This window comes from Gopherus evgoodei, unplaced genomic scaffold (genome assembly GCF_007399415.2).
Source record: "Gopherus evgoodei ecotype Sinaloan lineage unplaced genomic scaffold, rGopEvg1_v1.p scaffold_51_arrow_ctg1, whole genome shotgun sequence".
Classification (NCBI taxonomy): Eukaryota; Metazoa; Chordata; order Testudines; family Testudinidae; genus Gopherus; species Gopherus evgoodei.
This window is the reverse complement of record NW_022060072.1, coordinates 1,139,536-1,153,763: the sequence shown is the minus strand read 5'-3', so window position 1 is coordinate 1,153,763 and position 14,228 is coordinate 1,139,536. Positions and strand designations below refer to the sequence as shown.

Sequence of the window (14,228 nt, the reverse complement as noted above, 5' to 3'; positions counted from 1 at the left end):
GGGCTCCGTGTGACTCCACCCCCAGGGGCACCGTGTGACTCCACCCCCAGTGCTCCACCCCCAGGGGCTCCGTGTGACTCCGCCCCCAGTGCTCCACCCCCAGGGGCTCCGTGTGACTCCACCCCAAGGGGCACCGTGTGACTCCACCCCCAGTGCTCCACCCCCAGGGGCTCCGTGTGACTCCGCCCCCAGTGCTCCACCCCCAGGGGCTCCGTGTGACTCCACCCCAAGGGGCACCGTGTGACTCCACCCCCAGTGCTCCACCCCCAGGGGCTCCGTGTGACTCCGCCCCCAGTGCTCCACCCCCAGGGGCTCCGTGTGACTCCACCCCAAGGGGCACCGTGTGACTCCACCCCCAGGGGCTCCGTGTGACTCCGCCCCCAGTGCTCCACCCCCCAGGGGCACCGTGTGACTCCGCCCCCAGTGCTCCACCCCCAGGGGCTCCGTGTGACTCCGCCCCCAGTGCTCCACCCCCAGGGGCACCGTGTGACTCCGCCCCCAGTGCTCCACCCCCAGGGGCACCGTGTGACTCTGCCCCCAATGCTCCACCCCCAGGGGCTCAGTGTGACCCCACCCCAGCACCCTGCCCCCCGGGGATCCGTATGGCCCCGCCCCCCAGCGCCCCGCCCCTAATGCTCCACCCCCAGGGGCTCAGTGGCACTCTGCCCCCAGTGCCCTGCCCCCCAGGGGCTCCGTACGGCCCCGCCCACCAGTGCCCCGCCCCCAGGGGCTCTGTATGGCCCCACCCCCCAGCGCCCCGCCCCCAGGGGCTCCGTATGGCCCCGCCCCCCAGCACCACGCCCACTCACGTGCACGGGGATGTAGATGTCGTAGTTGTTTCCTGAGTCCACGTCAATGGCGTGGAATCCGGCGCACGACCCATAAATGACCTTTAACCTCTGACCCTCCTCCACTGTCAGCTCCACCAGCAGCGGCCGGTGTGGCAAGTCTGCGAAGGACTGAAACGGGGAGGGGGGCAGGGGGAGTCAGTGCTTGGGGTCCCCCGAAACCTGTCAGCCCCCCGCTCTAACCACTGCACCCCACGGCCCTCCCCGCACCCCCTCTAAGCACTGCACCCCACAACAGCCCCCCACCTCCCCTGCTCTAACCACTGCACCCCAAAGCCCTCCCCAACCCCCCAACCACTGCACCCCACGGCCCTCCCCAACCCCCCTGCTCTAACCACTGCACCCCATGGCCCTCCCCAACCCCCCTCTAACCACTGCACCCCATAGCCCTCCCCGCTTTAACCACTGCACCCCACGGCCCTCCCCGCACCCCTTCTAAGCACTGCCCCGTGCTAACGACTGCACCCCACAGCCCTCCCCGCTCTAACCACTGAATCCCAAAACAGCCCTTCCTGCCCCCCACTCTAACCACTGCACCCCACAGCTCTCCCCGCACTCCCTCTAACCACTGCCCTCACGCTAACCACTGCACCCCACGACCCTCCCCAACCCCCCCACTCTAACCACTGCACCCCATGGCCCTCTCCGCACCCCCTCTAAGCACTGCACCCCACAACAGCCCCCCACCTCCCCTGCTCTAACCAGCTCCCACTCCCCTCCCAGAGCCGGGGAGAGAACCCAGGAGTCCTGGCTCCCAGCCCCCACTCCCCTTCCAGAGCTGGGGAGAGAACCCAGGAGTCCTGGCTCCCAGCCCCCTGCTCTAACCGACCAGCTCCCACTGCCTTCCCAGAGCCGGGGAGAGAACCCAGGAGTCCTGGCTCCCAGCCCCCCTGCTCTGACCCACCAGCCCCCACTCCCCTCCCAGAGCCAGGGAGAGAACCCAGGAGTCCTGGCTCCCAGCCCCCCTGCTCTGACCCACCAGCCCCCACTGCCCTCCCAGAGCTGGGGAGAGAACCCAGGAGTCCTGGCTCCCAGCCCCCCTGCTCTGACCCACCAGCCCCCACTGCCCTCCCAGAGCTGGGGAGAGAACCCAGGAGTCCTGGCTCCCAGCCCCCTGCTCTAACCGACCAGCTCCCACTGCCTTCCCAGAGCCGGGGAGAGAACCCAGGAGTCCTGGCTCCCAGCCCCCCTGCTCTGACCCACCAGCCCCCACTCCCCTCCCAGAGCCAGGGAGAGAACCCAGGCATCCGGGCCCCAAGTCCCCCTAGGTACCTTGAAGGCCATGAACTTGTGGTAGGGTTTGGGGGCCCAGGCGTAGACCTCGACCGAGTTCTTCAGGGCGATCACCAGGAACTTGATACGCTCGTACTTCACTGCCGGGAGATACGGGGCGGGTCACTCCCCAGCCACGCTGCCGGGCGAAGGGAGCGGAGATCTGGGGCCAGTGGGGCTGGGTGAGGTGATCTCTTACCTGTGTGGTGACAGGGCGGGTGGGGGGTGGCTGCACACTGGGGTTCTGGGGGGGGGGGGGGGCTGTCCTCCCCTTTCTCTAATTGTTTCTCTCTGCTGCACTAGTAGTCTGGCCAGGTGTCCGTTCATTAGGGCACTGCGATATGGTTGGTTAGAGAATCAGGTTACACTGGGCTAGGACTGGTTAAGGGGCAAACAGGAAGGAAGTGGGGACTGGTCACCCCAATAACCACAGGGGGTATTGCTGCTCTCTGCTCAGCCCCAGGGAATGGGGGGATCAGCTCTCTGACAGCCGTGGGGCTGGGGAGGGAGCGTGGCCAGGCCGCTTTTACCAAAGGTAGATCTGTGAGAAGGTGGAGCTTTTAGGGGATCTAATTTACCTCGATTTCAGGAAGGCGCCCGACACGGTTCCACACGGGGAATCATTAGCTAACCTGGAAAACTGAAGGGCGGGTGAGCAGTTCTCCGTCAGGCTGGAGGGAGGAGTTCCTCACGGATCGCTCTGGGGACCAATCTTTTTATTACTGACCTCGGCACAAAACGTGGGAGTTTGCGCATGACAGAAGCTGGGGGGTATTGCTAACACGGAGGGACGGGAGATCTTATAGGAAGATCTGGATGCCCTTGGAAACGGGAGTGATAGGAACAGCGAAAAGTGCAAGGTCGTGCATTTAGGGACTAACAACAAGAGCGATCCTTATAAGCCGGGGACGCATCAGTAGAAAGTAACAGGAGGAGAAGGACCTCGGAGTCCTGGTTGATCACGGGATGGCTACGAGCTGCCAATGTGACGTGGCTGTGAAAAAAGCTAACGTGGTCGTGGGATGCATCAGGCGAGGTGTTTCCAGCAGAGACAGGAGGTGTTAGTGCCGTTACACAAGGCGCGGGTGAGACCTCGTCTGCTCTCCCGTGGTTAAGGTGAATTCAAACTGGAACAGGTACAGAGATGGGCTACTCGGACGATGCGAGGAATGGAAACCCTGCCCTATGAAAGCACTCGGCTCGCGTAACCGAACCAAGCGAAGGCTGGGGGAGATCTGCTCGCTCTCCATAAACAGACAGAGGGATAAACACCGGGCGGGAGAGGAATTAGTTACGTTCAGTACCAACGTGGACACAAGAACAAATGGACGGAAACTGGCCATCAGGAAGTTCAGACTTGAAATTAGACGACGGTTTCTAACCACCTGAGGAGTGACGTTCTGGAGCAGCCTCCCAAGGGCAGCAGTGGGGGGATGTGAGAAGTAGGGGATTGTCTTGTTCTTCTGTGTCTTCCAGGGGGTCGCATGCAGAGGGAGGGGGACTCAGTGTCCCCAGGTGTTACTGGTTCAACGAGGGGAGGGGAGAGGAAGTTCGTTGGGACACAGGACCGGAGAGGGAACTTGGGACCCCGGCCGATGGCCTGGAGGATGGAGACCCCAGCGATCGGTGACCCGGAGACCCAGCTCAGGAGTCACAGCCGGTTCTGGCCCGTGGGGGGACAATGGGCTGCGGGGAGAGGACCCCGGTGACCTGACCGGCCAGAGGGGCCAGAGGTGGCTGAGAGGCGATGAGGCCCAGGCCACCCTGTTCATGACCTTGTCTCCCTGGAGAGAAGCCAATAGACAGAGGGGGCTTGGGGCCGGGGGTATCAGATGCCCAGCTGGGAAGCAGGGGGGCTCGGGGCTGGAGAGGGGGAGCAGGCAGAGCCCCCCTAGCTGCAGGGGGACGGGGATGTGCTGGGCAGGTCAGGCCTGAGGCCCAGAGAGTCTCCTGTGCTGGGTTCATCGCTCGATAACCCCTCCTGTGTTACGCTGGCGGAGAGTCGCTCTGGGCTAGAGAACAGGGGAGTGGAGGCCTCGGGGGGGCCCAGAGCGAGGGGACTCCCTAGGGGGGGCCCACGGCAGAGACAGACGTGCTGCGGCTCAGAGAGGTGCAGCTCCGGGAGCTGGAGGGGCCTGACCCCAGGAGAGAGCAGCCCCCCAAGAAGGGCTGTCGCACTGAACGGGGCACCCCCCACGGGGCCATGCGTGGGCCCGACCTGTGATGTGAGTTGGTGACGGCAAAGACCCATGTGGCTTCGAGACAGCGCGAGAGGTTTCTGGTGCGACGGGACAGCCTGCTTTTGGCAATGAACCGGCCTTTGGCTACTAGCGGGAAAGACGCCACTGGCCGTGGTGGGATCTCTGCCGGGCCGGGCTCCGAGTTACTGCAGAGGATCCTCTCCTGGGTGCCGGCTGGTGGGTCCTGCCCACATGCTCAGGGTTCAGCTGATGGGCAGATCTGGGGTCGGGAAGGAAGTTCCCTCCGGGGCAGATTGGCAGAGGCCCTGGGGGGTTTCGCCTTCCTCTGCCGCGTGGGGCACGGGTAACCGGCTGGAGTCTCTAAGCCACGGGGCAGGGGGCAGGGGGCTGGGGCCTGCGTTGTGCAGCAGGTCAGACCAGACGATCGTAACGGTCCCTTCTGACCCTAAAGTCTGTGATTCTTACCCACGCGGCAGTGGGAGTGGCCGTGGGGCTGGAGGGGCGTGGCCAGCCCTGGGGAAGGGCGTGGCCAGGTCGGGGGGCGGTCCCTCACCCAGGCGGTAGTGGGAGTGGCCGTGGGGCTGGAGGGGCGTGGCCAGCCCTGGGGGAAGGGCATGGCCAGGCCGGGGGGCGGTCCCTCACCCAGGCGGTAGTGGGAGTGGCCGTGGGGCTGGAGGGGCGTGGCCAGCCCTGGGGAAGGGCGTGTCCGGGCCGGGGGGCGGTCCTCACCAGGCGGTAGTGGGAGTGGCCGTGGGGCTGGAGGGGCGTGGCCAGCCCTGGGGAAGGGCGTGGCCGGGCTGGGGGGCGGTCCCTCACCAGGCGGTAGTGGGAGGGGGCGTGGCAGCCCTGGGAAGGGCGTGGCCAGGCCCGGGGGGGGGTCCCTCACCCACGCGGTAGTGGGAGTGGCCGTGGGGCTGGAGGGGCGTGGCCAGGCCGGGGGGAAGGGCGTGGCCAGGCTGGGGGGCGGTCCCTCACCCACGCGGTAGTGGGAGTGGCCGTGGGGCTGGAGGGGCGTGGCTAGCCCGGGAGGGAGGGCGTGGCCAGACTGGGGGGCGGGTCCCTCACCACATGCGGTAGTGGGAGTGGCCGTGGGGCTGGAGGGGCGTGGCCAGCCCTGGGGGAAGGGCGTGGCTGGGCTGGGTCCCTCACCCAGCGGTAGTGGGAGTGGCCGTGGGGCTGGAGGGGCGTGGCCAGCCCGGGGGGAAGAGCGTGGCCAGGCTGGGGGGCGGTCCCTCACCCAGGCGGTAGTGGGAGTGGCCGTGGGGCTGGAGGGGCGTGGCCAGCCCGGGGGGCGGTCCCTCACCCAGGCGGTAGTGGGAGTGGCCGTGGGGCTGGAGGGGCGTGGCCAGGCCAGGGGGCGGTCCCTCACCCAGGCGGTAGTGGGAGTGGCCGTGGGGCTGGAGGGGCGTGGCCGGGCCGGGGGGCGGTCCCTCACCCAGGCGGTAGTGGGAGTGGCCGTGGGGCGGGAGGGGCGTGGCCGGGCCGGGGGGCGGTCCCTCACCCATGCGGTAGTGCACGCAGCCCTCCATGTCGCCCACGGTGGTCCAGCCCTGCTTCTTCTCCACCTCGGGGTCATTGTGCAGGATCTTGTTGCGCAGCCAGGACAGGTAATAGACCCGCAGCTTGTTTCTCTTCCCTGGGCGAGATGGGGGTGAGCTGGGGCGCCCCACAGCCGGGGGGCCAAGGCAGAGCTGGCCATGGGGCGCTGGGGGTCCCTCACACGAGATGGTGGTGAGCAGGTTGAGCCCCATGGGGGTCAGAGGGGCCGTGGGGCAGCCGGGGGGCGGCCATGGGGCGCTTACCCGAGATGGTGGTGAGCAGGTTGAGCCCCGTGGGGGTCGGGGGGGCCGTGGGGCGCTTACCCGGGATGGTGGTGAGGTTGAGCCCCGTGGGGGTCAGAGGGGCCATGGGGCAGGCCGTGGGGCGGCCGTGGGGCGCTTACCCGGGATGGTGGTGAGCAGGTTGAGCCCCGTGGGGGCCATGGGGCAGGCCATGGGGCGGCCGTGGGGCACTTACCCGAGATGGTGGTCAGCAGGTTGAGCCCCTCCAGCACGTCCATCTGCTGGAAGCGGCGCCGGCTGATGAGGCCGTAGACCCGGCCCTGCCCGCTGCGATCCAGCAGCATCAGCCCGTTCTCCGTCCCCACCAGCAGGTTCACCCCTAGGGCGGGGGGCAGCGTCAGACCCGCCCCCCACGGCGACCCACGGAAACCCCTCTCCTCCCTGCCCGCCCCACCCTGGGACCACTGCCCCCTCCTCCCTGCTGGGCCCCACGGCGACCCCCCCTCCTCCCTGCCCGCCCCACCCTGCCCTCTCCTCCCTGCTGGGCCCCACGGCGACCCCCCCTCCTCCCTGCCTGCCCCACCCTGCCCCCTCCTCCCTGCTGGGCCCCACAGCGACCCCCCCTCCTCCCTGCCCGCCCCACCCTGGGACCACTGCCCCCTCCTCCCTGCTGGGCCCCACGGCGATCCCCCTCCTCCCTGCCCGCCCCACCCTGCCCCCTCCTCCCTTCTGGGCCCCACAGCGACCCCTCCTCCCCCCCGTCCAGCCTGGTGCCCCCGCCCCCGCTCACCCCACAGGGCAGCGCACAGGATCTCCGAGTTGAAACGTTTCTTGTACTTGCGGATCTCGGGGGTGTCGCTGTGGGGCCGCGTGTTTGTGGGGTTCACGTTCACCACCGAGCCCTTGCGCACCTCCAGCTGCAGCTGCTCCAGCTGCCTGGGGTCGGCCCCCACCAGCGCTGGGGGGAGATGGGGGTCAGCAGTCGGGCCTTGGCCCCCACCCGGAGCCCCCCGCCGAGCCCGTCTCCCAGCAGCCGGCGCAGCGTGCCGAGCCCCCCGCAGCCTGGTGCTCCCCAGCACCCCAGTGCCCCCCATAACCCCCCGGTGCCCCCCGCAGCCTGGTGCTCCCCAGCACCCCAGTGCCCCCCCATAACCCCAGCGGCTTTGCAGCCCGGCGCCCCCCCATAACCCCCCGGTGCTCCATGGCACCCCAGTGCCCCCCCATAACCCCCCGGACCCCCCGCAGCCCGGAGCCCCTCCCATAACCCCCAGAACCCCCTGGTGCCCCCCGCAGCCTGGTGCTCCCCAGCACCCCAGTGCCCCCCATAATCCCAGCGGCTTGGCAGCCCGGCGCCCCCCCATAACCCCCCGGTGCCTCCTGCAGCCCGGAGCCCCTCCCATAACCCCCAGAACGCCCTGGTGCCCCCCGCAGCCTGGTGCTCCCCAGCACCCCAGTGCCCCCCCATAACCCCAGTGGCTTTGCAGCCCGGTGCCCCCCCATAACCCCCTGCAGCCCGGAGCCCCTCCATAACCCCCAGAACCCCTGGTGCCCCCGCAGCCTGGTGCTCCCCAGCACCCCAGTGCCCCCCATAACCCCAGCGGCTTTGCAGCCCGGTGCCCCCCCATAACCCCCCGGTACTCCTCGGCAGCCCAGTGCCCCCCCATAACCCCCTGGTGCCCCCTGCAGCCTGGCGCGCCTCCCATAACCCCCATAACCCCCTGGTGCCCCCCGCAGCCTGGTGCTCCCCAGCAACCCAGTGCCCCCCCATAACCGCAGCGCCTCGGCAGCCCAGTGCCCCCCCATAACCCCTGGTGCCCCCTGCAGCCTGGCACGCCTCCCATAACCCAGGAGGAACCCCCTGGTGCCCCCGCAGCCTGGTGCTCCCCAGCACCCCAGTGCCCCCCCATAACCGCAGCGCCTTGGCAGCCCGGCGCCCCCCCATAATCCCCCGGTGCTCCACGGCACCCCAGTGTCCCCCCATAACCTCCATAACCCCCTGGTGCCCCCTGCAGCCTGGTGCCCCTCCCATAACCCCCCGGTGCCCCCCCGCAGCCTGGTACTCCCCAGCACCCCAGTGCCCCCCCATAACTCCAGCGGCTTTGCAGCCCAGCGCCCCCCCATAACCCTCCGGTGCTCCACGGCACCCCGGTGCCCCCCATAACCCCCAGGTGCCCCCTGCAGCCTGGCGCCCCTCCCAGAACCCCCCGGTGCCCCCCGCAGCCTGGTGCTCCCCAGCACCCCAGTGTCCCCCCATAACCGCAGCGCCTTGGCAGCCCAGCGCCCCCCCATAATCCCCCTGTGCTCCCCAGCACCCCAGTGCCCCCCCATAACCCCCTGGTGCCCCCTGCAGCCTGGCACCCCTCCCATAACCCCCAGAACCCCCTGGTGTCCCCCACAGCCTGGTGCTCCCCAGCACACCAATGCCCCCCCATAACCGCAGCGCCTTGGCAGCCCGGCGCCCCCCCATAACCCCCTGGTGCTCCCCGGCACCCCAGTGCCCCCCCATAACCCCCAGGTGCCCCCTGCAGCCCAGCGCCCCTCCCATAACCCCTGTGCCTTTGCAGCCCGGCGCCCCCCCATAACCCCAAGGTGCCCCCCGCAGCCCAGAGCCCCGCCCATAACCCCAGCGCCTTTGCAGCCTGGCACCCCCCCATAACCCCCTGGTACCCCCCGCAGCCCGGCGCACCCCATAACCCCCAGCACCCCCCTGTGACATCGATATACTCTGGGACTGTATAGATCATTGTTGCCCCCCAGCACCTCCCCCCAGCCCAGCGCCTCACTCACCGGTGATGGGGATGGTGTCCCCGCTGCCCAGCACCCCCCCAGAACCCCCCCAGCCCGGCACCCTGCTCACCGGTGATGGGGACGGTGTCCCTGCTGCCCAGCACCCCCCAGAACCCCCCAAGCCCAGCACCCTGCTCACCGGTGATGGGGACGGTGTCCCTGCTGCCCAGCACCCCCCCAGAACCCCCCCAGCCCGGCACCCTGCTCCCCGGTGATGGGGACGGTGTCCCCGCTGCCCAGCACCCCCCCAGAACCCCCCCAGCCCAGCGCCCTGCTCACCGGTGATGGGGATGGTGTCCCCGCTGCCCAGCACCCCCCCAGAACCCCCCCAGCCCGGCACCCTGCTCACCGGTGATGGGGACAGTGTCCCCGCTGCCCAGCACCCCCCCAGAACCCCCCCCCCGGCACCCTGCTCACCGGTGATGGGGACGGTGTCCCTGCCGCCCAGCACCCCCCCCGAACCCCCCCAGCCCGGCGCCCTGCTCACCGGTGATGGGGACGGTGTCCCTGCCGCCCAGCACCCCCCAGAACCCCCCCAGCCCGGCACCCTGCTCACCGGTGATGGGGACGGTGTCCCCGCTGGCCAGCACCCCCCCAGAACCCCCCCAGCCCAGCGCCCTGCTCACCGGTGGTGGGGACAGTGTCCCCGCTGCCCAGCACCCCCCCCAGCCCAGCGCCCTGCTCACCGGTGGTGGGGACAGTGTCCCCGCTGCCCAGCACCCCCCCCAGCCCAGCACCCTGCTCCCCGGTGATGGGGACGGTGTCCCTACTGCGCAGCCCCCCCCCCCGAACCTCCCCCAGCCTGGCGCCCTGCTCCCCGGTGATGGGGACGGTGTCCCCGCTGCCCAGCCCCCCCCCAGCCCCCCCCCCAGCCCGGCGCCCTGCTCCCCGGTGATGGGGACGGTGTCCCCGCTGCCCAGCACCCCCCCAGAACTCCCCCAGCCCGGCACCCTGCTCCCCGGTGATGGGGACGGTGTCCCCGCTGCCCAGCCCCCCCCCCGCCCCCCCCCAGCCCGGCGCCCTGCTCCCCGGTGATGGGGACGGTGTCCCCGCTGCCCAGCACCCCCCCAGAACTCCCCCAGCCCGGCACCCTGCTCACCGGTGATGGGGACGGTGTCCCCGCTGCCCAGCACCGCCCAGAACCCCCCCCAGCCCGGCACCCTGCTCACCGGTGATGGGGACGGTGTTCCCGGTGCCCAGCACCCCCCCCAGAACCCCCCCAGCCCAGCGCCCTGCTCACCGGTGATGGGGACGGTGTCCCCGCTGCCCAGCACCCCCCAGAACCCCCCCAGCCCGGCACCCTGCTCCCCGGTGATGGGGACGGTGTCCCTGCTGCCCAGCACCCCCCCAGCCCGGCACCCTGCTCACCGGTGATGGGGACGGTGTCCCTGCTGCCCAGCAGCCCCCCACCCCCCCCCCCAGCCCAGCGCCCTGCTCCCCGGTGATGGGGATGGTGTCCCTGCTGCCCAGCACCGCCCCGACCCCCCCCCAGCCCGGCGCCCTGCTCACCGGTGATGGGGACGGTGTCCCTGCTGCCCAGCACCCCCCCAGAACCCCCCCCGCCCGGCGCCCTGCTCACCGGTGATGGGGACGGTGTCCCCGCTGCCCAGCACCCCCCCGAACCTCCCCCAGCCCAGCGCCCTGCTCACCGGTGATGGGGACGGTGTCCCTACTGCGCAGCACCCCCCCAGAACTCCCCCAGCCCGGCACCCTGCTCCCCGGTGATGGGGACGGTGTCCCTGCCGCCCAGCAGCCCCACAACCCCCCCCTAGCCCGGCGCCCTGCTCACCGGTGATGGGGACGGTGTCCCCGCTGCCCGTGGTCTGGTAGATGCCCAGGTCCACAAACATGGTGAAGGAGCTTTTGCCAGGGGCCTTGACCAGCCCTCGCGACTGGTACTGGGGGGGGCGAGAAGGACAAGGTGAGAAACAGCCCCTCTGCCCTCCCCCTCTGCCCCACCAGCCCCCCATATCCCCTCCACCTCTGGCCCGCCAGCCCCCCCATATCCCGTCCTCCTCCCCCACTGCCCCACCAGCCCCCATATCCCCTCCCCCTCCGCTTCCCCTCTGGCCCGCCAGCCCCCCCATATCCCGTCCTCCTCGACCCCGCCCCGCCTGCCCCCATATCCCCTCCCCCTCCACTACCCCCCTGCCCTGCCAGCCCCCTCCCCCTCCCGCCTGGTTGGGGCCCCCCCGCGCCCCGGGGGCTCACGTCGCCGACGCTGTCCTTGGTGGGGGAGCCCTGGCCCTTGGGCTCGGTGGGCGAGTGGCTGGGCTGCACCACGTCCGGCAGGTTGGTGTAGCCATTGCTGTCGGCGTGGAGCCGGCTGCGGTCCTCCTCGGGGGTCTAAGGGGGGCGGAGGGAGTCAGCGGGGGACATGGCGCCCAGCACGCCCCCCGGGGCCATCCCCGCCCTGCCTCCAGTGCCCCCATCCTGCCCCCCAGCACAGAGCCATCCCTGCCCCACCCCCGGGCACGGCGCTCCCATGCTACCCCCCAGGGCAGAGCACCCCCTCCCCTAGTCTCCGCCCTCCGGGCACAACACCCCCCGCCCCCCAGACCCGCCCGCACTCACCCGCTGGACCAGCATGGTGCCATCCCCACCGTAGGAGCCGCTCTCCGACCCGCTGCCCGACGGCTCCTCCACCTCGTGCACCACCATGGTGCTGACGCTGTCCGTGTCGCCGTCCCTGCTCGGCCTGGGGGGCGAGGGGCGCGGGTCAGTCCTGCCCCCCACACCCTACCTGGCCACTGCCCCAGCCCCAGAGCCCCCCACCCCTGGCCTGTAGAACAGATGAATGAAATTGTTTTTAATTGTTCACTTTATTAATGTAACTTCTGTTCACCATTCACTACACTCGTCTGCGTTGTACCTTCTGTTCACTGTTCACCATCCACTACACTCGTCTACGCTGTACCTTCTGTTCACTGTTCACCATCCACTACACTCGTCTACGTTGTACCTTCTGTTCACGGTTCACCATCCACTACACTCGTCTACGTTGTACCTTCTGTTCACGGTTCACCATCCACTACACTCGTCTACGTTGTACCTTCTGTTCACGGTTCACCATTCACTACACTCGTCTGCGTTGTACCTTCTGTTCACGGTTCACCATCCACTACACTCGTCTACGTTGTACCTTCTGTTCACTGTTCACCATCCACTACACTCGTCTACGTTGTACCTTCTGTTCACTGTTCACCATCCACTACACTCGCCTGCGTTGTACCTTCTGTTCACTGTTCACCATCCACTACACTCGCCTGCGTTGTACCTTCTGTTCACTGTTCACCATCCACTACACTCGTCTGCGTTGTACTTTCTGTTCACGGTTCACCATCCACTACACTCGTCTACGTTGTCCCTTCTGTTCACGGTTCACCATCCACTACACTCGTCTGCGTTGTACCTTCTGTTCACTGTTCACCATCCACTACAGTCGTCTACGTTGTACCTTCTGTTCACTGTTCACCATCCTCTACACTCGTCTACGTTGTACCTTCTGTTCACGGTTCACCATTCACTACACTCGTCTCTGTTGTACCTTCTGTTCACGGTTCACCATCCACTACACTCGTCTGCGTTGTACCTTCTGTTCACTGTTCACCATCCACTACAGTCGTCTACGTTGTACCTTCTGTTCACTGTTCACCATCCACTACAGTCGTCTACGTTGTACCTTCTGTTCACTGTTCACCATCCACTACACTCGTCTGCGTTGTACCTTCTGTTCACGGTTCACCATTCACTACACTCGTCTACATTGTCCCTTCTGTTCACGGTTCACCATCCACTACACTCGTCTGCGTTGTACCTTCTGTTCACTGTTCACCATCCACTACAGTCGTCTACGTTGTACCTTCTGTTCACTGTTCACCATCCACTACAGTCGTCTACGTTGTACCTTCTGTTCACTGTTCACCATTCACTACACTCGTCTGCGTTGTCCCTTCTGTTCACTGTTCACCATCCACTACACTCGTCTACGTTGTACCTTCTGTTCACTGTTCACCATCCACTACACTCGTCTGCGTTGTACCTTCTGTTCACTGTTCACCATCCACTACACTCGTCTGCGTTGTCCCTTCTGTTCACGGTTCACCATCCACTACACTCGTCTGCGTTGTACCTTCTGTTCACGGTTCACCATTCACTACACTCGTCTGCGTTGTACCTTCTGTTCACGGTTCACCATCCACTACACTCGTCTGCGTTGTACCTTCTGTTCACTGTTCACCATTCACTACACTCGTCTGCGTTGTACCTTCTGTTCACGGTTCACCATCCACTACACTCGTCTACGTTGTACCTTCTGTTCACGGTTCACCATTCACTACACTCGCCTGCGTTGTACCTTCTGTTCACAGTTCACCATTCACTACACTCGTCTACATTGTACCTTCTGTTCACGGTTCACCATTCACTACACTCGCCTGCGTTGTACCTTCTGTTCACGGTTCACCATCCACTACACTCGCCTACGTTGTACCTTCTGTTCACGGTTCACCATCCACTACACTCGCCTACGTTGTACCTTCTGTTCACGGTTCACCATCCACTACACTCGTCTACGTTGTACCTTCTGTTCACGGTTCACCATCCACTACACTCGTCTACGTTGTACCTTCTGTTCACGGTTCACCATCCACTACATTCGTCTACATTGTACCTTCTGTTCACTGTTCACCATCCACTACAGTCGTCTACGTTGTACCTTCTGTTCACTGTTCACCATTCACTACACTCGTCTGCGTTGTCCCTTCTGTTCACGGTTCACCATTCACTACACTCGTCTGCGTTGTCCCTTCTGTTCACGGTTCACCATTCACTACACTCGTCTACATTGTCCCTTCTGTTCACGGTTCACCATCCACTACACTCGTCTACGTTGTACCTTCTGTTCACGGTTCACCATTCACTACACTTGCCTGCGTTGTACCTTCTGTTCACGGTTCACCATTCACTACACTCGTCTACGTTGTACCTTCTGTTCACGGTTCACCATTCACTACACTCGCCTGCGTTGTACTTTCTGTTCACGGTTCACCATCCACTACACTCGCCTACGTTGTACCTTCTGTTCACGGTTCACCATCCACTACACTCGTCTACGTTGTACCTTCTGTTCACGGTTCACCATCCACTACACTCGTCTACATTGTACCTTCTGTTCACGGTTCACCATCCACTACACTCGTCTACGTTGTACCTTCTGTTCACTGTTCACCATCCACTACACTCGTCTGCGTTGTACCTTCTGTTCACGGTTCACCATCCACTACACTCGTCTGCGTTGTCCCTTCTGTTCACGGTTCACCATCCACTACACTCGTCTA

The 14,228-nt window shown here is 66.3% G+C and overlaps 1 protein-coding gene across 18 annotated transcripts in view; it reads right to left on the bottom strand.

Moving 5' to 3' along the window:
* MINK1 (misshapen like kinase 1) overlaps positions 1 to 14,228 on the bottom strand; it is a 77,515-nt gene that overhangs the window by 6,004 nt on the left and 57,283 nt on the right. For 12 of the 18 annotated variants that reach the window (XM_030547052.1, XM_030547054.1, XM_030547057.1 and 9 more), the window contains 8 exons: positions 11,464 to 11,587; positions 11,101 to 11,235; positions 10,679 to 10,787; positions 6,893 to 7,060; positions 6,247 to 6,481; positions 5,823 to 6,178; positions 2,121 to 2,221; positions 810 to 959 (listed from right to left, as the gene is read on the bottom strand). In XM_030547052.1, coding sequence (XP_030402912.1) covers positions 810 to 959; positions 2,121 to 2,221; positions 5,823 to 6,178; positions 6,247 to 6,481; positions 6,893 to 7,060; positions 10,679 to 10,787; positions 11,101 to 11,235; positions 11,464 to 11,587 — 1,378 coding nt within the window. Of the gene's footprint in view, positions 1 to 809; positions 960 to 2,120; positions 2,222 to 2,752; positions 2,821 to 5,822; positions 6,179 to 6,246; positions 6,482 to 6,892; positions 7,061 to 10,678; positions 10,788 to 11,100; positions 11,236 to 11,463; positions 11,588 to 14,228 lie in introns of those variants that run through there. The other 6 variants (XR_003998296.1, XR_003998297.1, XR_003998298.1 and 3 more) reach the window with 3 other exon arrangements.